The 27,952-nt window shown below is 40.9% G+C and overlaps 1 protein-coding gene across 1 annotated transcript in view; it reads right to left on the reverse strand.

The window, feature by feature from the left end:
• Rbl1 (RB transcriptional corepressor like 1) overlaps nt 1–27,952 on the reverse strand; it is a 67,271-nt gene that overhangs the window by 23,855 nt on the left and 15,464 nt on the right. The window contains exons 7-17 of the mRNA XM_070007262.1: nt 27,444–27,493; nt 26,125–26,299; nt 25,261–25,427; nt 19,694–19,806; nt 18,178–18,281; nt 14,320–14,457; nt 11,544–11,708; nt 9,833–9,965; nt 7,940–8,203; nt 6,185–6,396; nt 1,346–1,522 (exon numbers count right to left, since the gene is read on the reverse strand). Of these exons, the coding sequence (XP_069863363.1) occupies nt 1,346–1,522; nt 6,185–6,396; nt 7,940–8,203; nt 9,833–9,965; nt 11,544–11,708; nt 14,320–14,457; nt 18,178–18,281; nt 19,694–19,806; nt 25,261–25,427; nt 26,125–26,299; nt 27,444–27,493 (1,698 nt within the window). The remainder of the gene's footprint in view (nt 1–1,345; nt 1,523–6,184; nt 6,397–7,939; nt 8,204–9,832; nt 9,966–11,543; nt 11,709–14,319; nt 14,458–18,177; nt 18,282–19,693; nt 19,807–25,260; nt 25,428–26,124; nt 26,300–27,443; nt 27,494–27,952) is intronic.

The following is a 27,952-nucleotide window of genomic DNA, read 5'->3' on the forward strand; positions in this document are numbered from 1 at the left end:
CAAACTTTTTTTTTAAAAATAAAATTAATTTTTTAGGCAGAAGAAAAGTCACTAGAAAGTAACAGTATAGAAATTATCTCACAGGGGCTGGGAAGTTGGCTCAGTGGTAGAGCACTTGCCTTGCATGCCTGAGGCCCTGGGCTCGATTCCTCAGTATCACATAAGAAAAAAGAAAAAAGCCGGAAGTGGCGCTGTGGCTCAAGTGGTAGGGCACTAGCCTTGAGCTGAAGAGCTGAGGGACAGTGCTCAGGCCCAGAGTTCAGGCTCCATAACCGGACCAAAAAAAAGAAAGAAATTATCTCACCTGATTATGCAGAGATCCTAGGTTGCCACTTAATGTGTAACTCTGGCCAAGTTCTTTTTTCTTTCTTTCTTTTTTTTTTTTGGGGGGGGGGGGTCCAGTCGTGGGGCTTGAACTCTGGGCCTGGGCACTGTCCCTCAGCTCTTCAGCTCAAGGCTAGCGCTCTACCACTTGAGCCACAGCGCCACTTCTGGCTTTTTTCTTTTTGCTTATGTGGTGCTGGGGAATCGAACCCAGGGCCTCAGGCATGCAAGGTAAGTGCTCTACCACTGAGCCACCTTCCCAGCCCTCTTTCTTTTTTTTTTTTTGTCAGTCCTGAGGCTTGAACTCAGGGCCTGGGCACTGTCCCTGAGCTTTTTTGCTCAAGGCTAGCACTCTATACTTGAGCCACAGCACCATTTCGGCTTTTTTTTTCCCTTTCTGTATATGTAGTACTGAGGAATTAAACACAGGGCTTCATGCATGTTAGGGAAGCACTCTACCACTAAGCCACATTCCCAGCCCTGGTCAAGTTATTATCATCTGATCATTTTATATTTAAAGTATCACATCAGAGACATCAGAGGGCTGGGGTTGGAAACATGTTATTCACATTTTCTTTTTCTTTTTTGGGGGGGGGGCAATCGTGGGGCCTGAACTCTGCGCCTGGGCGCTGTCCCTCAAGCTCTTCAGCTCAACGCTAACGCTCTACCACTTGAGCCACAGCACCACTTCTGGCGTTTTTCTTTTTGCTTATGTGATGCTGAGCAATCGAACCCAGGGCCTCATGCATGCAAGGCAAGCACTCTACCACTGAGCCACCTTCCCAGCCCCGTTACTCACATTTTCTAACTTCTTTATAATCAATATATTCATATGAAGTAGGAAAGCTGATTATTATGACACTGAGGAGTACAGAGAAGATAGCTCAAAATTGTTACTTAATAATGAGTACTGTTGGCTTGCAGCACTAAAGGAAAACTAAGCAACAAAATCAAGACTTCTTATCTGATGCTTCAAAGTAAGGCAATAAGAGCAAAGACCTTGTCTCAACTTGTATATTACCTTGGCCATGATGTAAAAGGCACAAAGGAGTAGCTGATCCAAATGTCTATCTTTCATTAAATCAGGGCAGTGAACTAAAGTGAATTCAAAACACGTCCATATTTTCCTTCGCAATTCATTTGAAACATCTAGTTTTAAACATAAATCACGCAACCGTACACTTGCCAAATGATAGACCTAAAATAGAAGATAAGACATTGATGAAAAAAAAAGTAGATTATTTCTCAAATGTTTGAACCATGAACATGGATTAAAAACCAAGATTTAAAAACATCTAGTTGATACCAAATTATTCAAAATTTCTGTTCTATAACATTAATTCACTGTTGTGGCAGGGATTACACACTAAACAGAATCTTCTTTAGAACATTATTTTAAAAGCATTTATGAAAAAGATGCAGACAATTTCAAATATGTATAGTTTTTTGTTTTTTTTTTTTTGGGTCCGGTTGTGGGGCCTGAACTCTGGGCCTGGGCGCTGTCCCTCAGCTCTTCAGCTCAAGGCTAGCGCTCTACCACTATGAGCCACAGCGCCACTTCCGGCTTTTTTCTTTTTGCTTATGTGGTGCTGAGGAATCGAACCCAGGGCCTCGAGCATGCAAGGCAAGCGCTCTACCACTGAGCCACCTTCCCAGCCCTCAAATATGTATAGTTTTTAAGTGTGCAAAGTCTCTGTGTTCTTTTTCTATTCAGATAAGATTGCTAAGAGGTCTTATATGCCAGACAGTTTTTTTACTTCAAAAATGACTCAGAAAGCAAAATCATTAAAAATTTTCTCTTTTATACTATATTGTTTATAATGAGCAAAAACAAGAATATTTAAAGTAAGTGAGATATGAGGTTTTTTTGTTTTTGTTTTTTTGCTAGTTGTGGGGCTTGAACTCAGGGCTTGGTCCTAGCTATTTAGGAGGCTGAGATCTGAGAACTGCAGTTCAAAGCCAGCCTGGGCAGGAAAATCTGTAACTATTTCTGCTAAAACTATCAAAAAAAAAAAAAAAAAGTGGGGCACTGGTGGCTCACACCTGTAATCCTAGCTACTCAAGAGGCTAAGATCTTAGGATCATGGCTTAAAGCCAGCCCAAGTCCCATGAGATTATCATCTCCAATTAAACACCAGAAAACCAGAAGTGGCACTGTGGCTCAAATGGTAGAGCACTCACTTTTAGCTGAAGAGCTCAGGGACAGCACGTAGACTTGGAGTTCAAGCCCCACAACTAACAATAACAAAAAGCCATAACTAGAAGTATGGCTTAAGTGGTAGAGCAGTAGCCTTGAGCAAAAGAAACTTGAGACAGAGTCTAGTCCCTGAGTTCAAGCTCCAGGACCAGCATGTGCACGCATGCACAAGGACACATACACACATGAAGAGTGAATACTTTTAGAACTTTGATGAATATTAACTTCCTTATAGAAGAGATAGATTTTTTGCTAATTAAATAACATTCTAGTAAGAACATGTATTTTTGTACATAGATACATTTGTGCACCCAAATACAGGACTGGATCTAAACTGACAGTATCTGTTGTTCATTTATTATGGGTGGATTTCCAGTTTTACAAAAGGTTTCTCATGGTTTCAGAACGTCTTTAGTATGTATTTCCTGAACACTTTGGAGCAGAACAGTCATGGCAGCCACGAGCATGATGTAGTGGCACTCTACATCTCTGCAGTTAATATGCAGAAAGATTTAATGCAAACAGGAAAATTCCCTCGTAACCATATATGCTCTTCAAACTTGTCAAACTATAGTTTGATTACTGTTTCCTCAAATCAATTTCTTGTCTTTTCAATTGCCCTCTCCCCCTTTCTCCAGTTGTTCTCACCTGGAATCTTATTATAAACATCTATCTAAATACTACCATTTAAAAGACCAGGCAAAGTCCTATTTCTCTAGTAAAGGAAACATTCTTCCCAATTTCAGTCTATATAAGTTTAGGCTCTGACCTTTTTTATTAAGCATCTGGTTCTACTCTTTTTGCTTAATATTGTTAATTACAAAGCTGAACCATTTTGTTTAAACTGACTCTTTAAATTTTATGTTGGGAGGTGGGTATGGGTGGCTCATGCCTATAATCCTAGCTACTCAGGAAGCTGAGATCTTGGATGGAAGCTCAAAGCTAGCCAGATAGGAATGTCTGTTAGGTTCTTTTTTTTTTTTTTTTTTTCTTGTCGGTTGTGGGGCTTGAATTCTGGGCCTGGGTGCTGTCCCTGCACTCTTCAGCTCAAGGCAAGCATTCTACCTCTTGAGCCACATCGCCACTTCTGGTATTCTAGTGGTTTTTCTTGGAGATCAGAGTCTCATGGACTTTTCTGCCTGGGCTGGCTTTGAACCTCGATCCTCAAATCTCAGCCTCCTGAGTAGCTAGGATTACAGGCCTGAGCCAATGGCGCCGGCTCTGTGAGGTTCTTATCTCCCATTAACAACTCCAAAACTGTAAGTGGAGCTGTGGCTTAAAGTGGCAGAGCCTTGAACAAAGAAGCTCAGGTCCTTAGTTCAAGCCCCATGACAAAAAATAAAAAATAAAAAATTAAGTTGGGGTGTGTGAAGAAATACAAAACAAAACAAGACAGGAAGGCATCTTTTAGAGAAAATTATTTTTGGCAAGTAAAATATTCATATACTGAGCTGAAAAACTAATTTAAACTATTTGATAGGCTAATTTGATGAAAAGAGACATGTGGTCGGCTCCAAAACCATCAGTGAATCATTTTACAGCAAACTTTATATTCTGCATCCTATCCCTATCATGGTCCAGCTGGCCCTGAGATAAACAGGTACCAGTTTGGGTCAGAGTAAAGGTAAGGAAAGATGGTAGATTTTATATTCATGAGAAAATGAGATAATAGATATAGTACTAGCTAGAAGAATTTTAACACACGTACTTTTACAAAACTAATCCTTATAAATACATAGAGAAGGATTTTTTTTGGGGGTGGTCCGGTCGTGGGGCCTGAACTCTGGGTCTGGGCGCTGGCCCTCAGCTCTTCGGCTCAAGGCTAGCGCTCTACCACTTGAGCCACAGCGCCACTTCCGGCTTTTTTCTTTTTGCTTATGTGGTGCTGGGGAATCGAACCCAGGGCCTCAGGCATGCAAGGCAAACGCTCTACCACTGAAACACCTTCCCAGCCCTAGGGAAGGATTTTTATAGTAAAAAATTAACAGTAAATTTTACTCAGGCATAGAATTCCAGCATGACACCAAGTTCATCATGGAATGGTTATTTTAAATTTATTATAGATTTGGGCATTTCAATTCTTCACCCCCTCTGAAGGGAGGGAAAGACTGCTGGGGTTTTGGTGCTGAGTTTGAACACAGGGGAATCACTAATGCTAAGCATGCATTCTACCCCTAAGCCATACTGTCTACTCCTCTTAATTTTCTAGGCAGGCTATTTTTTTTTTTTTTTTGTCAGTTGTGGAGCTTCAACTCAGGGCCTGGGTTCTGTCCCTAAATTTTTGTACTCAAGGCTAGAGCTACCTCTACTACTTTAAGCCACAGCTCCACTTACAGTTTTTTGATGGCTAATTAAAGATAAGAGTCTCACATTCTTTCCTGCCTGGGCTAGCTTTGAACCAGGATCCTCAGATCTCAGTCTCCTGAGTCACTAACATAACAAGTATGAGCCACTAGCACCCAGTATTTAAAAAATTAAGTAGTTGTATAGATAGATTTCAATTCTGTCAGTCAGGTTATGAGTACAATGCATCTTAATCAATGTCACCCTTTCATCTTTCTCCCCCATTTCCTCCTTTCCATCCTTACACTCAAGTTAGGCAGGATAGGACAAACATCCAAAGACAGTACCAACAGAGTGACAACTACTATAGGAATGGAAAATATGTGCAAAGGGATTAATATGCAGAACAAAAAAATCCTGTACCTCAACCACAAACATCCAATTAAAAGTGGGCCAAGGACTTAAATAGACATTTCTCCAAAGAAGATATGTCAATAATCTCATAAAAATATTTGTAATTTCAATAACCATTAAGGAAATGAAAATCTAAATTACAAGGACTATTTAATAACCATTTGATGGTTATTATTTTTAAAAAATTCGGTAACTGCCAGGCGCCGTTGGCTCACACCTGTAATCCTAGCTACTCAGGAGGTTGAGATCTGAGGAGGATCACAGTTCAAAGCCAGTCCGGGCAGGAAACTCCGTGAGACTCTTATTTCCAATAAACTACTCAGAAAACCAGAAGTGGTAGAGCACTAGCCTTGAGCTGAAGAGCTGAAGGACAGTGCTCAGGCCCAGAGTTCAAGTCCTACAACCAACAACAACAACAACAACAAATCCATAATGAGGAAGGCATCCCAATTGACAAGCAGTGACTGATATTTAATAGTAAGCAGCTGGGGGATTGCTACATCTTCAGACAATATCTAAAAAAAGAGCCCACCATACATTTAATGCTCTGCTTTGAGGTGGCATCACTGAGCCCACCCTATGGCAACTAGCATAGAAGTACAACTTTGACAAGTTGATCTGCCACAAGCGTTACCCTGCTGTGCTATCAACTATGACAAGAACTATGGCCACACCAACAACCTCTGCCCAAGGTCAAGTAAAAGCCCCTGAGGGCCAGGGTGGCCTCTTCCTGTCTAGGTCCTAGGTCTCAATAGTTTCCCTTCCATAGACTGGAGTAGAACAAAGAGAAATAAAGGAGAAAGAAAGAGAGAGAGAGAGACAGACAGACAGACAGACAGACAGACAGAAGGAGAAACAGAGAGAGAACAGACAGGAAACAAAAAAGGAAAGTTAAGGAAGAGAGTAAGCCAAAGTTGTTGTCATTTGATTAAACAAGCTCTTTCCAAATGTTATAAAAACACATACCTTTCTGTAAAATAATGCTAGGGATCCAGTTCTCTTTGGTTTGCTTATTCCAGTCAGATGAATCTCCTGTGCATTAGTCAGATGGGTCTGTTGTGGAGAGGCACCTGCTAATGACTGAGCAGTCAGTGGTACTGGACTCTCAACTTTGGATGCTTGAGTTGAGTTCATAGAAATAGGTATCAGTGTGATCTCTCCAGCATCATTTGCAACACCTAAATATGCAATAAGAGTTCTTGGTTTTAAAAAAGTTATCTAAAAAAGTTGTCAATTACATATATTTTGTCTCTGTATGTATATGCATAAAAGGATGTTAGGAAACAAGTCTCAGGACTGAATTTCTATTTCTCCTCAAAAAAAATATTATTCTTTTTTGTTTGGACATCTTATTTAGAGAAACATTTTCTCCACTTTGCGTGTGCCTGAGATGTTTTCATACTTCCATTTTTAAAAGCGAATCTGGAAGATGTTCATTAAAATTTAAAATTCTTGCTCAATACACCTATTCATAAAGCTCAGAGAATGGTGAAAGGGATGACATTAATCAAGATACATTGTATTCAAGGGGCTGGGAAGGTGGCTCAGTGGTAGAGTGGTTGCCTTGCATGCATAAGGCCCTGGGTTTGATTCCTCAGCACCACATAAGCAAAAAGAAAAAAGCCGGAAGTGGCTCTGTGGCTCAAGTGGTAGAGCGCTAGCCTTGAGCTGAGGGACAGTGCCCCGGCCCAGAGTTCAGGCCCCATGACCAGACCCCCCCCCAAAAAAAAAAAATTATATTTTGGGACTGGGAAGGTGTCTCAGTGGTAGAGTGCTTGCCTTGCATGCATGAGGCCCTGGGTTCGATTCCTTAGTACCACATAAACAGAAAAAACCGCAAGTGGTATAGTTCAAGTGGTAGAGTGCTAGCCTTGAGCTGAAGAGCTGAGGGACAGTGCCCAGACTGAGCTCAGGCCCCAAAAAAAAGGTTAAAATTATAATTAAAAAAAAAAAAGCTCAGATAACAAAATAAGTTCTAACAAAGAGGGTAGTAAAATTTTAAAATATGAAAATTTAGAAAAAAGTTTAGATTCATAACAAAACTAATGTTGGAGCATGAAGGATTTTTCAGTACTATGTATGATATTATAATGACATGTCATAATACATTGTCAAAATTCAGTGTATAGCAAGGTACTGGTGGCTCATGCCTGTAATCCTAGCTACTCAGGAGGCTGAGATCTGAGGATCACGGTTCAAAGCCAGCCTGGGCAGGAAAGTCCTTGAGACTCTTATCTCTAATGAGCCACCTGAAAACCAGAAGTAGTGCTGTGGCTCAAGTGGTAGAGTGCTCACCTTGAGCTGAAGAGCTTAGGGACAGTGCCCAGGCCTAGAGTTCAAGCCCCATGACTGACAAAAAAACAAAACAAAAACAAAAATTTAGTGTACAACAGCAATTAATGTATGGTTTAGCCTTTGGGCAGTGAATACTGATGTAGGTACACTGATTGTAACATACATATCATTTAGGTATGAGATGACTACTAGTGACACTGGGGTGGAGGCAGAATGCCTGGAAATCTTTGCATCTAACTCTCAATTTTCCTGTAAACTATAAACTGCTCTAAAACACCAAGTCTATTAAGGAGGAAGGTTTGGATTCCAGGAAAAAATACAAAATTATTGAGTTAGAAGACATGTGATCCAATTCAGTAAGACATTTCTTCAAAAGTTTTTTTTATCTAATTCAGAAAAAATATGAAATAAGTGTAGTAAGGTTACCATGCATTGGAATTGTAACTTTATGTCCTTTTGACCCTGTTACTGTAGCTGTGGCCATTGTTAGAAGGGTTTGCCCAGGAGAAATTGATATGTTTTCAGCAGTAATGCTTGAAGGAGCAATTTTCAGTTTTGTTCCTTCGGTCATAATCTTATCCACAAGCACTTCCTTTGGGGGATCATCTCTAAAAAGTCTTCTCTTAGCACTCCCTGCAGTAGGAGAACTGTAGCGTTCATGAACAGAAATTGGAGACAATGGTTGCATATCTAGTAAAGAGAAAATAAATGTAAAAGTTTGATATACATTCCAAAATAAAGAATCAGTTTTATTGACTTATAAGCTAGGCACTAGGGATGGTTTGTGACTAACAATGAGACAGGCATGAAATTATTATTACAATAACATAAAAATTATGATAGTTCATTTTCTTGCTTTCTTGAAGTTCTGCCTTTTCAGGAGCCCCATGTTAAGGACAAAGTACAAGTTAAGAGGTAGAATAAACGGGCGCTGGTGGCTCACGACTGTAATCCTAGCTACTCAGGAGGCTGAGATCTGAGGATCGCGGTTCAAAGCCAGCCCGGGCAGGAACGACTGTGAGACTCCTATCTCCAATAAAACCACCAGAAAACCGGAAGTAGCGCTGTAGCTCAAGTGGTAGAGCGCTCGCCTTGAGCTGAAGAGCTGAAGGACAGCGCCCAGGCCCAGAGTTCAAGCCCCACGGCCGACCAAAAAAAAAAAAAGAGGTAGAATAAAGTGACTGCTAAGTTCAAGTAGTCTAATTACCTTCTATATCTCAATCTTATCTACTAATAGTACCTTATCTTTCTTCAGAGACATATATAAATAATATAGTTTTTACATTCCTGGAAAAATAGGTATTACTTTATTTAAATAGTTTCACACTAGTATGGGAGAAAGATTATATTATCTTACTAAAAGCTCAAACTCAATACAAATTATTTCCATAATAATTGACATTGCAACTTAAAAAAATAAATTACATTAGCTAGGCATTGGTGGCTCACGCCTGTAATTCTAGCTACTCAGGAAGCTGATATATGAGGATACAGGTTCAAAGCCAGCCCAAGCAGCAAAGTCTATGAGACTCATCTCCAAATTAACCATCAAAAATCCAGAAGTGGGGGCTGGGAAGGTGGCTCAGTGGTAGAGCGCTTGCCTTGCATGCCTGAGGCCCTGGGTTCAATTCCTCAGCACCACATAAGCAAAAAAAGATGGAAGTGGTGCTGTGGCTCAAGTGGTAGGGTGCTAGCCTTGAGCTGAAGAGCTGAGGGATAGCACCCAGGCCCAGAATTCAGGCCCCACGACCGGACCCCCCCCCCAAAAAAAATCCAGAAGTGGAGCTGTGGCTCAAGTGGTAGAGTGCTAGCCTTGAGCACAAATGCTCAGGGATAGCACCTACATCCTGAATTCAAGGACTGGAAAGGCACACATGCACACACGTGGACACACACACAAAAATTACATTACAAATCATGGAGGCTGGGAAGGTGGCTCAGTGGTAGAACGCTTGCCTGGCATGCATGAGGCCCTGGGTTCGATTCCTCAGCACCACATAAGCAGAAAAAAAAGCCAGAAGTGGCATTGTGGCTCAAGCTGTAGAGTGCCAGCCTTGAGCTGAAGAGCTGAGGGACAGCGCCCAGGCCCAGAGTTCAGGCCCACGACAGGATCCCCCCCCTCACCAAAAAAAATTACATTACAAATCAGACTAGAAATCCTTTTACTTTGATTTGTAAGTATATAACATGCCACAAAAGAATCTAAGCATTAAGTCTTTTCTCAAATCCTGATGAAGAAATTAGATTTCTTAATGACATTATTGACTTCATATTTTCTCTGGTTTTGTTGTTTCAATGTTTTGCCAAGGTTAAACCTACCCTTTCGAAGACTCCCACTATCAGTCCGAACTTCCTTGACTCTTGGATGCATGATAGGAGACATGGGTATCATAGGGAGATGCATCTGTACATTTCCACCATTTCCTATTTCAAAGTTATTTGGGAATATAACCTATAGGAAACAAAAACACTTTATATGGATGAACCTAGTGAAAAAAAAATAGGTATTATTTTAAATAGTTTCACACTAGCATGAAGTAAAGGTCCTATTATCCTACTAAAAGCTGGGTGGCAATGGCTCACGCCTGTAATCCTAGCTACTCAGGAGGCTAAGATCTGAGGATCACAGTTCAAAGCCAGCCCTGGCAGGAATGTCCATGAGACTCTTATTTCCGATTAAGTACCACTAGCACTGTGGCTCAAGTGGTAGAGTGCTCGCCTTGAATTGAAGAGCTCAGGGATAGCACCCAAGCCCAGAGTTCAAGACCCATGACTGACAAAACAAAACAAAAAGTTACATTAGCTAGGCACTGGTGGCTCACACCCATAATTCTAGCTATTAAGGAAGATGAGATATGAGGATCAAGGTTCAAAGCCAGCCCAAGCAGCAAAGTCTACAAGACTCATCTCCAATAAACCATCAAAAATCCAGAAGTGGAACTATGGCTAAAGTGGTAGAGTACCAGACTTGAGCAGAAAAAACTAAGGGTCAGCTGACAGTTCTCTAAAATCTTACAAAATAATAACCAAATGAGCCAGCAATTCTCACTGTACACGTGTACCCAGGAAAAATGAAAACGAATTCATAATATCTTGCATCTGAATGTTCACAGAAATATCATTTGTATTAGCCAAAAGGAAAAAATAAACCATATATTTGTCTGCTGATAAATGGATAAAAGGTAGTCTATTGCCAGGCATGAGTGACTCAAGCCTATAATCTAGCTACACAGGAAGCTGAGATCTGAGGATCATGGTTTGAAGACAGCCTGGGAGAGAAACTCCATGAGATTCTTATTTACAATTTACCACATCCCTACCCCCCAAAATAGAAAGAGGTGGAGTTGTGGCTCAAGTGATAGAACATATGCCTTGAGCACCCCAAAACAAAACAAAAACAAACAAATAAACAAAAAACACAACAACTAAGGGCAGTGCCCGGGCCCTGAGTTCATGGCCCAGGGCCTGGACATATACCCAAAAAGTAGCACATCCATAAATGGAGTATTATTTAGCAACACAAAGAACTCAAAACAATTATGCCAAGTGAAAGAAGCCAGGAACCAATCATATAATCATATGTATATGATTCCATTTGTATAAAAGTTCATAGTATGTAAATCTATACTGACAGAAAATCTATTAGTGGTTGCTTAGGATTAGGGATAGGAGTATTTCTTACTGAGGTGATAAATATGTTTTAAAACTGACTTTACGATGACTAAAAAACACTTTTAGTGGGCAAATTACATGGTATGTGAAATATGTATTGAAGAAGCTCCTATTTTTTTGTGGGTTGTGGGGCCTGAACCCTGGGCCTGGGTGCTGTCCCTCAGCTCTTCAGCTCAAGGCTAGCACTGTACCACTTGAGCCACAGCGCCACTTCTGGCTTTTTCTGCCTTTGGGGTGCTGAGGAATTGAACCCAGGGCCTCATGTATACAAGGCAAGCACTCTACCACTGAGCCACCTTCCCAGCCCTGAAGCTCCTATTTTAAAATGATTGGATTTCTTAGCCTTGCCACAACTCACTTCTTCACAAGTAGGAACTCTGTCTGAAGACAATTGAAGAGCCTCCCACAGTGTAGAATTATGACCCCATGCTAAACTCTCCAAAATCTGTTCTTCAATGCTATTCAGGTGTTTCACCATGTCCCTGGAGAGCCCCTCCTCTGAGCGGATCACCACTTCAATAACCTATAAAGAAGAAAGTTGAGAAGGTGAGGTAGTTTCAAGTTGTCAGTTCCATTCTGGCCTCACAAGCATGACTGGCTCCAGCCTTACTCTCCAACACAGAACCAATGCCATCTTTTTTTTTTTTTTTTTGGTCGGTCGTGGGGCTTGAACTCTGGGCCTGGGCCTCAGCTCTTCAGCTCAAGGCGAGCGCTCTACCACTTGAGCTACAGCGCCACTTCCACCAATGCCATCTTTTAACTTATAAAGAAGCTTTCAAGTCTTTAAAATATTTTCACATTCACAAAATACATTTCTGTTGTTTTTGTTTTCTTTTCTTTTGAGGTACTAGGGACTGAACCCAGGGTTCTATTACCTGAGTCACTTCCTCAATCCTTCTGTTCTGTTTTGTTTTTTTTTTTTCTTCCAGGAGAAAACACTGTTTGTTTATTCTAGTAGACATTTAAGATGAAAATATGTAGTAATGATGTACATTTCACTGAATATAGAAAAGAGAATCTTGACTATTGCCATCACAATTGTTTTTTTGTTTTTTTTAGATGAAGTCTAACTAACTTTGCTTGAGCTAGCCTTGAATTTACAATCCTCCTGCCTGTGCCTCCTGAGTAGCTAGCTGGAATTTCACTGGATACCATTGTTTATTATATTATAATATGAAACTGGTACAATGATAAACAGAAACTGCTGCGGTAGAAAACAGCTCTTGGGTTTCCAATTTAGCCTCTTCACCTTCTTTATTAGCATGCATTAATCAAACAAAGAAGTTTCTTGTGACATTTCCATACATGTACAGAAGGTACTTGATCAAATTCACACCCAAAAATATTTCTTATTTCCTTTCCCCCATGTAGTCTATTTATTTTGAATTTACTGTCTCTTCCCAGACTATTCTTCCCAACATTTCAAAAGAGGAAATCCTTAGTTGTGTAGTATGGGTGGAATGGAATTTTGTCGCAGTCTGACGGGATTCTTAAAGGGTTATTAGAAGAAAAAAATTATTTAAAAGTAGCTAAGTTGTTTTTCTCTAAGAAAACACCTATGATGAGTGACTGTGGTACAGGAAAGAGCCTAGAGGTTTGGAAATGGCAGGCCATAGCAGCTTCCAAGCCTTCACAGCTTTCACAGTAGCATTGGGGACTGGGGTCAGGCAGTTCATGGAGGTAAGGCAGAAGACAAAGGGTCCTCATTAGCAAGTTGAACTGGTTGTTCAATATCAACTCCCTGGAGACTTTTTCTCTTTGTTAACCATTAAGGAATCTGAGCTCACTAACTTTTCCTAAGGGTATCCCTCAAGGATGAAGCTTTGAAGATTATGTTGATGCAAAGTATACTCAAATGGACTAGCAAACCATGTTCAATGCCTATGTTGTCACTGGAGACTATAGTGGCTATGATGATTTATTAAATTCTCCAAAGAGGTAGCTACTGCCATCCAAGGGTTCTATCTAGGAGCTAAGGTCACAAAGCCCCATACCATCCCTCGTAAGGTGATGGCTCCCTCTAGCTCTATTCTGGTGTGCCTGAATCTCTGCCTCCAGACACTGGGATAGTATCAGCCTTCTGCCCAAGAAGCTACTGCTGATGGGTAGTATTTGATTACAGTTCAAACAGATAAACTTTGCAATAATATACATTTCTACAACTATTTCAGGCTAAGTATGTACAAAAATTTAACTTTTCGAGGCTGGGAAGGTGGCTCAGTGGTAGAGCGCTTGCTTTGCATGCCTGAGGCCTTGGGTTCGATTCCTCAGCACCACATAAGCAAAAAGAAAAAAGCCAGAAATGACACTGTGGCTCAAGTGGTAGAGCGCTAGCCTTGAGCTGAAGAGCTGAGGGACAGAGCCCAGGCCCAGAGTTCAGGCACCACGACCGGACCCCCCCCCCCCAAAAAAAAAATTTAACTTTTCAAATATAAATTTTTCTTTTTGTGCCAGTCCTGGGGTTTGAACTCAGAGCCTGGGTGCTGTCCCTGAGCTGCTTTTGCACAAGGCTAGCACTCTACCACTTGAGCCACAGTGCCACTTCTGGCCTTTTCTGTTTATGTGGTGCTGAGGAATCAAACCCAAGGCCTCTGCATGCGAGGTAAGCACTCTACCACTGAGCCACCTTCCCAGCCCCAAATGTAATTTTTCTATTATCAGCAGTTTGAAAGTAACACAGAGTACCAAATAGTAACTAAATTATACTAATAAACATAACAGTAAGCTGGTTACTGGCGGCTCACACTTGTAATTCAAGCTACTCAAGAAGCTGAGATCTGAGGATCCCATCAAAGCCAGCCCAAGCAGGAAAGTTAGACTCTTATCTCCAATTGACCACCAGAAAACCACTTCCAGTTTTCTGGTGGCTTATTGGAGATAGGAGTCTCATAGACTTTCCTACCTGGGCTGGCTTTGAACCATGATCCTCAGATCTCAGCCTCCTGAGAGGATTATAGGTGTGAGCTACCAGCGCCCAGCTTTCCTTTGAATTCTTGACTCTACCCAAAAGGAATATATATTATCTGACAAACTCTAGAAACATTTTCCAGACATTATGACAGTGTTTCTTTGGGACTAAGATATATACAATGTTTATGTGAGATACAGCATACAGAATTTTGGTATCATCTTACCTTATAGAAGTAAAATGGCTGCAAATGGAGAATTTCAATAATCCAAGGAAAAGTACGAGGTGAACTGTAGGCAAAGAGCACAATTTCCAAGCAACAAGCTATCAAGGAGCGATGGAATACATCCTGCTCTAAAAGTACCTTAGGGAAAGGAAAGTTAACATTTCTCAGCAATTTCAATCTGTAGCATTCTGAAAAGACAACTATAACCCAGCAAGAGATCATAACATGAAGGCATATTTAAAGGCTACATAAGGAAACTCTACCTCAAAAAACAAAAAGGAAAACTGTATAAGACAATAATTTGTGAAAATTATATTACGCTACATTATCAGGATAGAAGACTTTTTGGTTAGAAGTGTAACTCAGTGGTGGAGCCCTTGACTAGCACATATAAGGTTCAATCCCAGTGTACACACAATGAATACACACACCATTCATAACACATATACACACCAGTTCTCAGAATAGTAGTTCTTTTTATATCTAATTTTAATCATTCCTATTATAACTAATCTTGTTTAATTTAAATAAGACATACATTAAAAATCTGCTTTGAAATCTGAACAAATAAAATAGTTTATATTTCCATTAAAAGAGCCTGGCACTGGTGACTATGCCTGTAATTCTAGCTACTCAGGAGGCTGAGATCTGAGGACTACAGTTCAAACCAGCCCAGGCAGGAAAGGCCGTGAGACTTTTATCTTCAATTAAACACCAGAAAACGGGAAATTGCGCTGTGGATCAAGAGGTAAAGTGCTCATCTTGAGCTGAAGAGCTGAGGAACAGCACCCAAGCCCAGAGTTCAAGCCCTACAACTGACAAAAACAAAAACAAAAAAAGCCCAAAACCTTAGGCTTAGTTCCTTCCCTCCTTCCTTCCTTCCTTCTTTTGGTTGTAGAGCCTGAATTCTGGGCCTGGACATTGTCCCTCAGTCTTCAGCTCAAGGCTAGTGCTCTACCATTTGAGCCACAGTGCCACTTCTGGATTTTTCTGCTTAAGTGGTGTTGAGGAGTCGAACCCAAGGCCTCATGCATGCAAGACAAGCACTGTACCACTAAGCCACCTTCCCAGTCCCTTTCTTTTTCTTTTTAAAAGACCTTCCATGGCCTACAACCCAGCTTTTATTATTTTTTGTTTATATAGTACTGAGGAATTGAATCCAGGACCTCATGCATGCTAGGTAACTACTCTACCACTAACCAATGTTCTCAGCTCTCCTTTTCTTTTGAATGACATTTGTTTTGTGAGCCTAAAGATTTATTAATCAAAGTATTGAAGTAGAAGGAAAATAATGTAATAGTTAAGAACTTTTGTTGTTGTTGTTGTTAGTCATGGGGCTTGAACTCTGAGCCTGGGTGCTGTCCCTAAGCTCTTTCTTCAGCTCAAGGAGAGCATTCTAATGTTTGAGCCACAGCACCCCTTCCAGTTTTCTGGTGGTTAATTGGAGATAAGAGTCTCATGGACTTTCCCACCTGGGCTGGCTTAGAACAGTGATCCTCAGATCTCAGCCTCCTCAACAGCTAGAGTTAAAGGCATAAGGCATAAGCCACCAGCACCGGGCAAGAAGTAAACATTTCTGAGAAATATATTTCACAGAACATAAAAGTCTTTTTTCACCATGGAGTAAATATATGTTGTTTTTTTTTTTTGGGAGGGGTGTCTGGTTGTGGGGCCTGAACTCTGGGCCTGGGCGCTGTCCCTCAGCTCTGCAGCTCAAGGCTAGCACTCTACCACTTGAGCCACAGCACCACTTCTGGCTTTTTTCTTTTTGCTTATGTGGTGCTGAGGAACTGAACCCAGGGCCTCAGGCATGCAAGGCAAGCGCTCTACCACTGAGCCACCTTCCCAGCCCTGGAGTCAACATATGTTCTCCATGTTTTAAATGGAGTTTATTGCCCTTCTTCTTCCCAATATCAAAGAGAAAAAGTAACAGAAATTCTATCTTGCATAAAACTAGGAATAAAGAAAAAAGAGAATAAAAAGGAAGACGATTCTTTCTGGAGCTTTGATTATTCAAAGGGAAGATAGAGGAAGGAGTGAAAAGCAAGGAAAATACAAAACTAAAGAACAGACTCATGCTCTAACATCTGTCCCTGTCTCTCTCTCTCTCTCTCTCTCTCTCTCTTTCACACACACACACACACACACACACACACGCATGCACACACGCACGAAAGCACACGTACACAAAGCTGGGCACCAGTGGCTTACACCTATAATACTAACCACTCAGAAGGTTGAGATCTGAGGATTACAATTCCAAGCTAGCCCAGGCAGAAAGACTGTTTATCTCTAATTAAGCAGCAATAGTCAGAAGTAGAATGCTAGCTTTGAGTAAAAAGTTAATGGGGCTGGGATGTAGCTCAGTGGCAAAGCACTTGCCTAGAAAGTGCAATGTCCTGGGTTTGATCCCAGTACCAAAAAAGACAAAACATAAACAAAACACTTTTAAACTGAGAGACAGCACCTGGGTCGTGAGTTCAAGCTCTAGTACCAGTGTGCATGTATGCATACACACACTCTCTGTCTCTTAACCATGAAAGACAAAATCAAGGAAAAAGAACCAACAGAAGAAAACATTTTTTCCAGAGTGAAAATGATTTTAACAGATAGGCAGAATACTTGGATACCACCTCCTTCTAGTGTGACAGTGATAAGACTAAGAGTGACTATAGGAGAAGAATGGAAAGAGGAAGAAACTGAAATTCTATAAGACAGGTTTAACTTTGAGGAAAATTCTTTTTTTTTTTGGTTGGTCATGGGGCCTGAACTCAAAGCTAGCACTCTACCACTTGAGCCATAGTGCCACTTCCAGCTTTTTCTGCTTATGTGGTGCTGAGGAATCGAACGCAGGACCTCATGCACACAGGCAAGCCCATGAGGAAAATTCTTTGAGCTAGCTGTTGGAAGGAGTGGTCATACTTTGTTAAATGTTCATAGAAAAATAACTTAGTTTTTAGGAAAACAACACTTTACAATGCAAAAATGTCTAAGAGGTATGAATAAATAAGTATCTTCAATACAAATTAGCTCAATAGTTAGAAGGTGGTACATTCATTTTCACTAGCTGGGAATGAAAAGACTAAATAAAAAGGACCTAAAGGGAGAGAACACTGATGGTATACCAAGGATTTTTTTTGGGGGAGGGGAGGGGGGGTCCAGTCGTGGGGCCTGAACTCTGGGCCTGGGCGCTGTCCCTCATCAGCTCTGCAGCTCAAGGCTAGCGCTCTACTACTTGAGCCACAGCACCACTTCTGGCTTTTTTCTTTTTGCTTATGTGGTGCTGAGGAATCAAACCCAGGGCCTCATGCATGCAAGGCAAGCGCTCTACCACTGAGCCACCTTCCCAGCCCCCAGGATTTTTTTTTGTGGGTTGTGGGGCTTGATCCCTGGGCCTGAGTGCTGTCCCTCAGCTTTCAGCTCAAGCAAGTACTCTATCACTTGAGCCACAGCACCACTTCTGGCTTTCTGGTGGTTTGTTGGTGCTGTGGCTCAAGCAGTAGAGCGCTTGTCTTGAGCTGAAATGTGCAGGGACAGTGCCCAAGCCCAGAGTTCAAGCCCCACGACCAACCAAAAAAAAAAGTCTCACAGACTTTCCTGCCCAGGCTGGCTTTGAACTGCAATCCTCAGATCTCAGCCTCCTTAGCAGCTAGGATTACAGGCATGAGCCACCAGCGCCCACCTCCAAAGATGAATTTTATCTCTGTCTACGCTGTTGCTAGTTGGGCACATGACAAACCCCACAAGAGCAAATTAAATGTCACCATGACCAAGTCTGCCACAAACTGCTTCTTCCAGGCAAGAACTCTGCATCTAAGAGAGTAGAACTGCAGTAGCTAAGAGAGTAGATTTACTTACCGACATATCCATTCCATGAAGCCTTCGTGTTTCCTGAACCATTACAGTCTCTAACATTTTATAATACAAAATTTCTGCCAGCTTTAGCCTGTTTACAGCAAAGTCTAAATTGAAATAAAAAATATACATGTTGTTGAAATCTAGTTATGGATTGAAAACCTAGCACAGTAAGAAGGAAAAGATAACTTTAAACTTTCACTATGAGAACATCTATATATGTTCTCTTTTTTCAAATTATTTGCTTTTCTCTTTTTAATGTTTTTGTTTTATTTTGCTTGAACTCTAGGGTTTGAACCCTGGTCTAGGGTCTGTCCCTGAGTTACTTTTGCTCAAGGCTAGCATTCTACTTGAGCCACTTCCAGCTTTTTCTAAGTAGTTCACAGGAGATAAGAGTTTTACAGACTTTCCTGCCTGGGCTGGCTTCAAACCATAATTCTCAGATCTCAGCTTCTTTTTAATTTTGTTTGGTGGTAGTGGGGTTTGAACTCAAGGTCTCCCACTTTCTAGGCCATGTGCTATACCATTTGAATCACACTCCTAGCCCTTTTGCTTTAGTTATTTTTTTAGGTAGGGTTCATTTTTTTTTTTAACCAATGACAGTATAGACAATGATCCTCCTTTTTATGCCTCACAAGGCTGAGATGACAAGTATGCACAGGTATGTTGAGATGAGATCTTAGCCAACACTGGCCAAAAGGCCTTAGAAATGGCTCACACCAATGGCTCATACCTGTAATCCTAGCTATTCAGGAGGCTAAGATCTTAGGATTGTGGTTCAAAGCCAGCCCAGGCAGGAAAGTCCATGAAACTCTTATCTTCAATTAACCACCAGAAAACCGGAAGTGGCACTGTGGCTCAAGTGGTAGAGTGCTTGCCTTGAGCTGAAGAGCTGAGGGACAGCGCTCAGGCCCAGAGTTTAAGTCCCATGACTGACCAAAAAAAAAAAGAAGTTTTTGGCTCCCAAGTAGCTAGGATTATAAACATAAGCCACAGCACCTGGATCACTACCTACTTTTATTTATTTATTTTTTTAATTTTTTTTTCTTTTTAGGTCTCGTCTTGGTGCCTGAACTCTGGGCCTGGGCGCTGTCCCTCAACTCTTCAGCTCAAGGCTAACGCTCTACCACTTGAGCCACAGAGCCACTTCCGGCTTTTTTCTTTTTGCTTATGTGGTGCTGAGGAATCGAACCCAGGGCCTCATGCATGCAAGGCAAGCACTCTACCGCTGAGCCACCTTCCCAGCCCTCACTACCTACTTTTAATGCTCTCCCAACTTTAGTTTTTTTTTTTTTTTTTGGGTCCGGTCATGGGGCCTGAACTCTGGGCCTGGGCGCTGTCCCTCAGCTCTTCAGCTCAAGGCTAGCACTCTACCACTTGAGCCACAGCACCACTTCCAGCTTTTCTTTTTGTTTATATGGTGCTAAGGAATCGAACCCAGGGCCTCAGGCTTGCAAGGCAAGCACTCTACCACTGAGCCACCTTCCCAGCCCCCCAACTTTAGTTTTTTTATTCTTACCTATGTGAGATCCTGGCTGATCATCTGTTGACTGAGTATAGTGTTGGCAGAAAGTCTCTCCTATTTCTTTCACTATTTTCATAATGTTTTTCATAGGATTCCGCATACAAGATCTGTAAAGAACAAGAGGAATCTAATTATCAAGAAAAAGAATTCCAGACTATCAAACATTTCTTCTTTTAAGGCTGAGACAAGGGGCCCATGAGTTTGACATCAGACTGGGCTATACAGCAAGATGCCATCTCAAAATCAAACAAGTTATAGAATTAATTTGATTTTTAGTTCCCAAGATTCTGCTTTCAGGTATAAATCTACAAATGTGACACAGCTCTACATATATAAAAGAAAAATAAAGATACATAAAATTTCATATAAAGGGCTGAGAATGTGGCTTAGCTTAGTGCTTTCCTAGCATACATGAAACCCTGGGTTTGATTCCTTAGTTCCACATAAACAGAAAAAGCCAGAAGTGGTGTTGTTGCTCAAGTGGTAGAGTGCTAGCCTCGAGCAAATGAAGCTCAGGGACAGTGTCCAGGCCCTGAGTTCAAGCCCTAGGACTGGCAAAAAAAAAAAAGTTTTTGTTTTTATGAGTTTGACTATTTTACTTGATATATGTAAAATCATATAGTATTTGTTTTTGTGATTAACTCATTTCACTTAGCATAATACAATCAAATTCATTCACTATGTAATACATAACAAGATTTCCTTCTTTCTTGGAGGTGGGAGGGGGCATTGGTCATGAGGCTTAAACTCAGGGCCTGGGCCCTGTTCCTTACCATTTTCTCAAGGCTAGCACTCTACCACTTTAAGCCACAGCACCCTTCAGTTTTCAGTTGGTTAATTGAAGGTAAGAGTCTCATTGAGGGCTGAGAAGGTGGCTTAGTGGTAGAGTGCTTGCCTTGCATACATGAGGCCCTGGGTTCGATTCCTCAGCACCACATAAGCAGAAAAAAGCCAAAAGGGGTGCTGGGCTCAAGTGGTAGAGCGCTAGCCTTGAGCTGAAGAGTTGAGGGACAGCGCCCTGGCCCAAAGTTCAGGCCCCACAACTGACGAGGAAAAAAAAAAGTCTCATTGACTTTCCTGCCCAGGATGGCTTTGAACCGCATATCCTTAGATCTTAGCCTCTTGAGTAGCTAGGATTACAGGTGTAAGCCAACAGTGCCCAGCAGGATTTCCTTCTTTTTAAGGCCAAGTAATAATCCATTCTGTGCATATGCTATTTTCTTTATTCATTCATCCATGTACAAATTGGTTGCGTCTACATCTTTGCTCCTTTTTTTTTTTTTTTTTTTTAAATTTTTTCAGTCATGGTGCCTGAATTCAGGACCTGGATGCTGTCCTTAAGCTCTTTCATTCAAGGCTAGCACTCTACCACTTTGAGCCATAGCTTCATTTCTTTCTTGTTAATAATGATGCAGGAAATATGATACTGGAGTACAAATATCTCTTTGAGATCCTATTTTAAATTCACATATATACGAATTTTTAACTATATCCAAGCCAGGTGCTGGTGGCTCATGCTTGTAATCCTAACTACTTAGGAGGCTGAGATCTGAGATGGGGTTCTAAGTCAGCCAGGGCAGGAAAAGTCCATGAGACTCTTATTTCCAATAAACTACTCAGAAAAAGCTGGAAATGGCATTGTGGTTCAAGTGGTAAAGTGTCAGCCATGAGCACAAAGAGGCCCAGGGACAGTGCCCAGACCCTGAGTTCAAGCCCTGGGACTGGCAAAGAAATAAAAATAAATAAATTAGGGGGAGGGAGGAGGCTGGGAAGGGATATGAAGGGTAAACAAAGGAGGAGGCTGCAATGCTTGGTAAGAAATGTACCCATTATCCTGCCCATGTAATTGTAACTCCTCTGTACAGTATGTTCACAAATAAAATTAAATTAAATTAAAAAAAATAAATTATATATATATATATATATATATATATATATATATATATATATATATTCATTCTTTTTTTTTTTTTTTCTCTGATACTGGAACTTGAACTCGGGGTCTGGGTGCTGTTCCTTGGCTCTTTCACTCAAGGGCTAATCCTCTACCACTTAGCTACAGCTCCACTTCTGGTTAACTGGAGATAAAATGTCTTGGGCTGGGAATGTGGCTTAATGATAAAGTGTTTGCCTAGCATGTTTACTGGAGTTAAATCTCACAGATGGGCTGAGAATGTGGCCTAGTGGTAGAGTGCTTGCCTAGCATGCATAAAACCCTGGGTTTGATTCCTCAGTACCACATAAACAGAAAAAGTCAGTAGTAGTGCTATGGCTCATGTGAAAGAGGGCTAGCCTTGAGCCAAAGAAGCTCAGGGACAGTGCCCAGGTCTTTTTTTTTTTTTTGGTCGGTCGTGGGGCTTGAACTCTGGGCCTGGGCACTGTCCCTCAGCTCTTCAGCTCAAGGCAAACGCTCTACCACTTGAGCTACAGCGCCACTTCCGGTTTTTTTTCTGGTGGTTTTATTGGAGATAAGAGTCTCATGGTCTCTCCTGCCTGGGCTGGCTTTGAACCGCGATCTTCAGTAGCTAGTATTACAGGCGTGAGCCACCAGCGCCCGGATGTGCCCAGGTCTTAAGTTCAAGCCCAGGACTAGCAAAAAATAAAAATAATGAAAAAATAGTCTTATAGACTTTCCTTCTTGGACTGGGACTGAACCATAATCCTTAGGTCTCAACATCTTGAGTAGCTAGAATTATTGATGTGAGCTACCAGCAACTGTGTATCTCTGAATATATTTTTATTTTTCAGATATATTTTTGGAAGTGGTATTGCAGGTTTATAATTGCTTATAATATATAATTGCTTTTTTGAGGAAACTTTTTTTTGTTGTTGGGGCCTGAGTGCTGTCCCTCAGCTCTTCAACTCAAGCCTAGCACTCTACCACTTGAGCCACAGCACCACTTCCTGCTTATGTGGTGCTGAGGAATGGAACCCAGCGTGTCATGCATGCAAGGCAAGCACTCTACCACTGAACCACTTTCCCAAACCCCTTTGAGGAAACTTTGAACTGATTTCCAAAGTGGCTACACCACTTTACAATCTATCAGTAACAGGTGAAGGATTGGACTTTCCCAGAGCCTCATCAACACTTGCTATTTTTAGTGGTGGAGGGGAAGTAAGTGGCTGCCCTAATATATGTGTGGTAATTTCTTATTGTGGGTTTGGTTTGCATTTCCCCAATTAGTAATGTTTAGCATTTTTATATGTTTATTGGCCATTTATTTATCTCTTCTGAAGAAATGTCTGAGTCTTCTCTGTACTTGTATATGGGTGTGTGTGGTGTATGCATGTGCCAGAACTAGGGCTTAAAACTCAGAGCCTTGAGCTCTTGCTTGGGTTTTTTGTACATGGTTGGTGAGCTACCATTTGAGCCATGCCAACAGTCTAGCATTCTGGTGGTTAATTGGAGTAAGAATCTTTTGGACATTCCTGCCTGGGCTGGCTTTGAGCCTCAATCCTCAGATCTCAGCCTTCTGAGTAGCTAGGATTAGATATGAACCACTGGATATATATGAATTACTTTATGTTTTTAAAATTATTTTTAAGTTGCTAAAATTGTTATAATAAAGGTGGTGTACAAAGGGGTTGCAGTTATGTAAGTCAGGTAAAGAGTACTTTTTGGACAATGTCACCCCTTCTCTTGCTCTCTCCCAGTTTTTCCCTCCCCTGCCTGCCACTTTATATGTATTTAAATCAAATTGGTGAGTAGTTTTGTTAGAGTTGTAGGAACTCTTGATAACCTAGGCTGGGCTTCTAAAATAACTGGATTATACATGGCATGTACTACCATGCTTACCAAGTTGTAGAGATTCTTTATACATTCTAGATGTTAACTCCTTATCAGACATGGTTTGCAATTCTTTTTTCCTATCCTACATGTTGCCTTTCCATGTGTTGTTGCCTTTGCTAAATAAAATTTAAATTTTGATAGTTTACATTTGTTACTTGTGCCTTTGGCGGAATATTCAGGTCATTATTCATTCCAATGTCCCAAAGTAGTCTCTTCATATTTTTTTTCTAGGAGTTTATAGTTCCTGGGCTTATATTTAGATTGTTTTGACTTTCTTTTGTTTTGGTGCTTCTGGGGTCTGAACTTGGAGCCTCACACTTACTGGGGAAGTACTCTACCACTCTCTCTTGCTAGGTATGTGCTCAGCCATGCTTTAGTCTCTTTTTTTTGGGGAGGGGGGGCGGAGGGTCCGGTCGTGGGCCTGAACTCTGGGCCTGGGCGCTGTCCCTCAGCTCTTCAGCTCAAGGCTAGTGCTCTACCACTTGAGCCACAGTGCCACTTCCGGCTTTTTTTTTCTTTCTGCGTATGTGGTGCTAAGGAATCGAACCCAGGGCCTCATGCATGCAAGGCAAGCACTCTACCACTGAGCCACCTTCCCAGCCCCCTTAGTCTCTTTTTCTACTGGTTATTTTTAAGGTAGATCTCACTCTATGCTTTCCTATTTATTTGCTTGCTTTCTGGGCACACCTAGAGACCACAATTTCCTATTTTATAGGCTTCCTTTTGTTGTTACAGGCCATCATCACTTTCAGTTTGCCTCGGTCAAGAAAGTGTTTCATGGACTTTTTTGTCTGGGCTGGCCTTGAAGTTTTATTCTTCCATTCTAAGCCTCCCAAGAAACTTGGATTATAGGTGTCAGTCAGTGGTACTCAGGTATATTTTGGGGGTAACGAGGTCTTCATCACATATGCCAGGTTCATCTTGAACTTCTCAAGTAGCCCAGATTCCTGTAAACTCATATTCTCCTGCCTATTTCCCAAGTGCTACGATTATAGGCATGTACCACTATGTCTGGCTTTTTAATGTTTTTTTTGTTGTTGTTGTTACTTTCACATAATGTGTATGTGTGAGCCATCAGCATCTGGCTCTTCTTCCTCCCTCCCTCCTTTCTTCCCTCCCTCCTTCCTTCCTTGCATATACTCCAATCTGTCTCTGAACTTGCAAGCCTCCTGCCTCAGCTTCCGCAATACTGGAATAACAGGTATGTACCACCATGCCTGTCAGAAATGTATCTTAAAAAAAAAAATTACAGGGCTGGGAAGGTGCCTCAGTGGTAGAGTGTTTGTTTGCCTTGTATGCATAAGGCCCTGGGTTCAATTCCTTAGCACCACCTAAGCAGAAAAAGCTGGAAGTGGTGCTATGGCTCAAGTAGTAGAGCACTAGCCTTGAGCTGAAGAGCTAAGGTACAGCACCCAGGCCCAGAGTTCAGGCCCCATGACAGACAAAAACATAAAATTCATTTTTATAAGGCACACTAACAATGCATACTCAATCTCCCCTTTGCTGGACCTTTAGATTTAACCCATTTAGAGTCATTTTAACTAGAAAAACATGCATAACTCAGGAGTAATTACAAGTGTGGAATATCTAAGCTAAATAAACTTTAAGATCTATTTGAAAGTCTGTAATCCTATGAAGTAACACATAATTTTAATGTGTATTTTTATGTGGTTTTAGGTCAACATGTTTTATGACTGAAATGATTCATTTAGCTTGCCAGATGTATAACCATGATTTCAAGAATTTTAACTATACTAAAAATTATACTTACTCAAAAATACTTGTAAGTTGTTCACTAGGTGCATTTTTCAGTCCAGCCACAATGCTCTGTAAACGGCTCACACTCTGGGTAGCTGAAGCCACAGGAGTAATAGCTGCTTCTTTCTCTCGTAAATATCTCCGTCCTGTCAGCGGAGTAGAAGGTGCAAATGATCTTTTCTGTCAGAGAAGAAAAATCTGTAAGACTAAAAAGCGACATTCCCTCTTATAACACATTAAATTCAGCACATGTACCATCTTCTATACTCATTTAGATAGGTTTCTTTGCCTCTTTTCCAGGTTATTATGCCAATAACATCTGTACATTTGAATAATGCTTTTCCAAAATGCTTTGTATCTATAATCCCATTTTGTTCCCTGAAAACTCATCTGAAATATAAAGTATACCCACTTTAATCTTACCAATGTAGAAACAGGTACAGAGAAGTAAATTCCTTCTTTTAAGCTAACAAAGACAATGGCAAAGCTTGGACTAAAACAGGTGTCTACTTTAGGCCTTGGTCAGCAACAATCAAGTCTACATTCTAGCTGAAATCAAGGAAAAGCTTAGTTTGTTTCATGGGTAGGAAAACAAACAATATTTCAAGTTGCACAAAAGAGGCTACACTGCAGTAACAAAAGGATGAAGACATATAATGTAACAATAAAACCAGGTGTGCTGGAAAAATGTATCCAAATGATTAACAGCAAGAATAAATGCCACAGTTTTCAAAAATTACCTTTTAAAGTTTTCATGGAAACTATGAATTAGTAGAAGAAACTCAAGATTTAACTTGAAAGTTGCCTCTGCTGTTAGTAGAATCACACAGAAAAAGACAAATATCATTCAAGACTGAGGCAGGCTAGGTTATATTACTTTTTCAAAGTGTTGTTGAAGGTTACATTCCACATTAGTTTGTGCTAATGGTGTGTCCCCAGGGAATTTTCGAGGTGTTCCAATTTCCTCTTCTGCGTCTGCTCCCAAAAAGATCCTCTCATCAAAATCACCAACAGTTAGAACATACTCTTCATACTCCTTGTTGACTGCTTTGCTGCAAAGAGAATTATTTAAGCTGCTTTAATAAAACTAAGTTTCACAATGGATTTATCTCATCTTGTAGTCAGATTTAACAGTATATGGCAAAGGAAACTGGTGACTGCCTAGTTCTATTAATTTTGCCCATCTCTAGTATTAGAGCTTCCTATCTGATTGCAGACATCCTTCGATATTCACACACACAGCAACAAAGTACTTGAAAAGTGATTTGACAGAGAATATACCATTTAAAGGCCTTGTGAAACTAATTTAGCTGCTTGGGAGGCAAAAATCAGAGGATCAAGGTTTGAGGTTATCCTGAACAAAATTACTAAAACTATATTTCACAAAAAACTTGGGCATGGTGGTGCATACTTAAAATCTGAGCTATGTAGTAGGAGTAAGTAGGAAACATAAGGTCTGCTGGGTGCCAGTGGCTCACACCTATAATCCTAGCTACTCAGGAGGCCGAGATCTGAGGATCACAGTTCAAAGCCAGCTAGGACAGGAAAGTCTGTGAGACGCTTATTTCCAATTTTCCAATTAACCACCAGAAAACTGGAAGTGGCACTGTGGCTCAAGTGGTAGAGTGCTCGCCTTGAGCTGAAGAGCCAGGAACAGTACCTAGACCCAGAGTTCAAGCCCCATGACCAACAAAAATAAAAAGACACACAAAAGATTGAGGTCTAAGGAGGGCCCTTGGCAAAAGTGATGCCTTACCTGAAAAATAAACTAAATAAATGGGGTTAGGGGTGTGGCTCAAATGGTAAAGTACCCGCTTAGGAAGCTTGGGACCTTGATATTTGATATATGGAAGAACATAAAATCAAATATAGAAGTCATTGGGTTCCTTTGAGTTTCTCAGGAGACTATAGCTATTTTAAATGCTAAAGCTTTATTTCCTTATTTTTTAGGTGGTATGAACTCAGAGCTCTGCATTTGCTAGGCAGGCTTTCTATAACACGAGCCACATTTCCATCCCCCAATAGTTTCTTAAATGTACTTAAGGCAACAAGGTTTAGTGATAACACTCATTCAAGCCTAGTAAAGGGGAGTGAATTTGAATTTGGTGGAGTTACTTTCACTTAAAAAATTTCAACAGTCACTACCACTAATCTGTGATATGACAGAATCCATTAGTGCTGAATTAGGATACTTACTTATTATCAGTAAAACTGGAAAGGTCCAGGAGGCATTCTCCTTTCAAAATCTGGAAAGAAAAAAAAAATCATCTGGGAGCTATAATTAAAACATGTAATTAGGGTCTGGGAAGGTGACTCAGTGGTATAGTGCTTGCCTAGCATGCATGAAGCCCTGGGTTTGATTCTTCAGTACTACATAAACAGAAAAAGGCAGAAGTGATACTACGGCTCAAGTGAAAGAGTACTAGCCTTGAGCAAAAGAAGTTCAGGGACAGTGGCTAGGCCCTGAGTTCAAGCCCTGGGACTGGCAAACAACAACAACACATATAATAATAATTATGATGTAATTAAATATATTATAACTGGGAGTGGTAGCTAATGCTTATAATCCCTAGCTATAAGGGAGGTGAGATTGAGAGGCTCACCATTTAAGGTCAGCAAAGTAATAAGCAAGAAACCCATCTTAGTGTAAAATGTTAGTAGTGTAACAGCAGGCCTGTCACCCAGAGCAGGAAGTATATGTAGGA

Source organism: Dipodomys merriami, unplaced genomic scaffold, assembly GCF_024711535.1.
Source record: "Dipodomys merriami isolate MVZ:Mamm:240054 unplaced genomic scaffold, mDipMer1.0.p SCAF_7, whole genome shotgun sequence".
In the NCBI taxonomy this organism is placed as follows: domain Eukaryota; kingdom Metazoa; phylum Chordata; class Mammalia; order Rodentia; family Heteromyidae; genus Dipodomys; species Dipodomys merriami.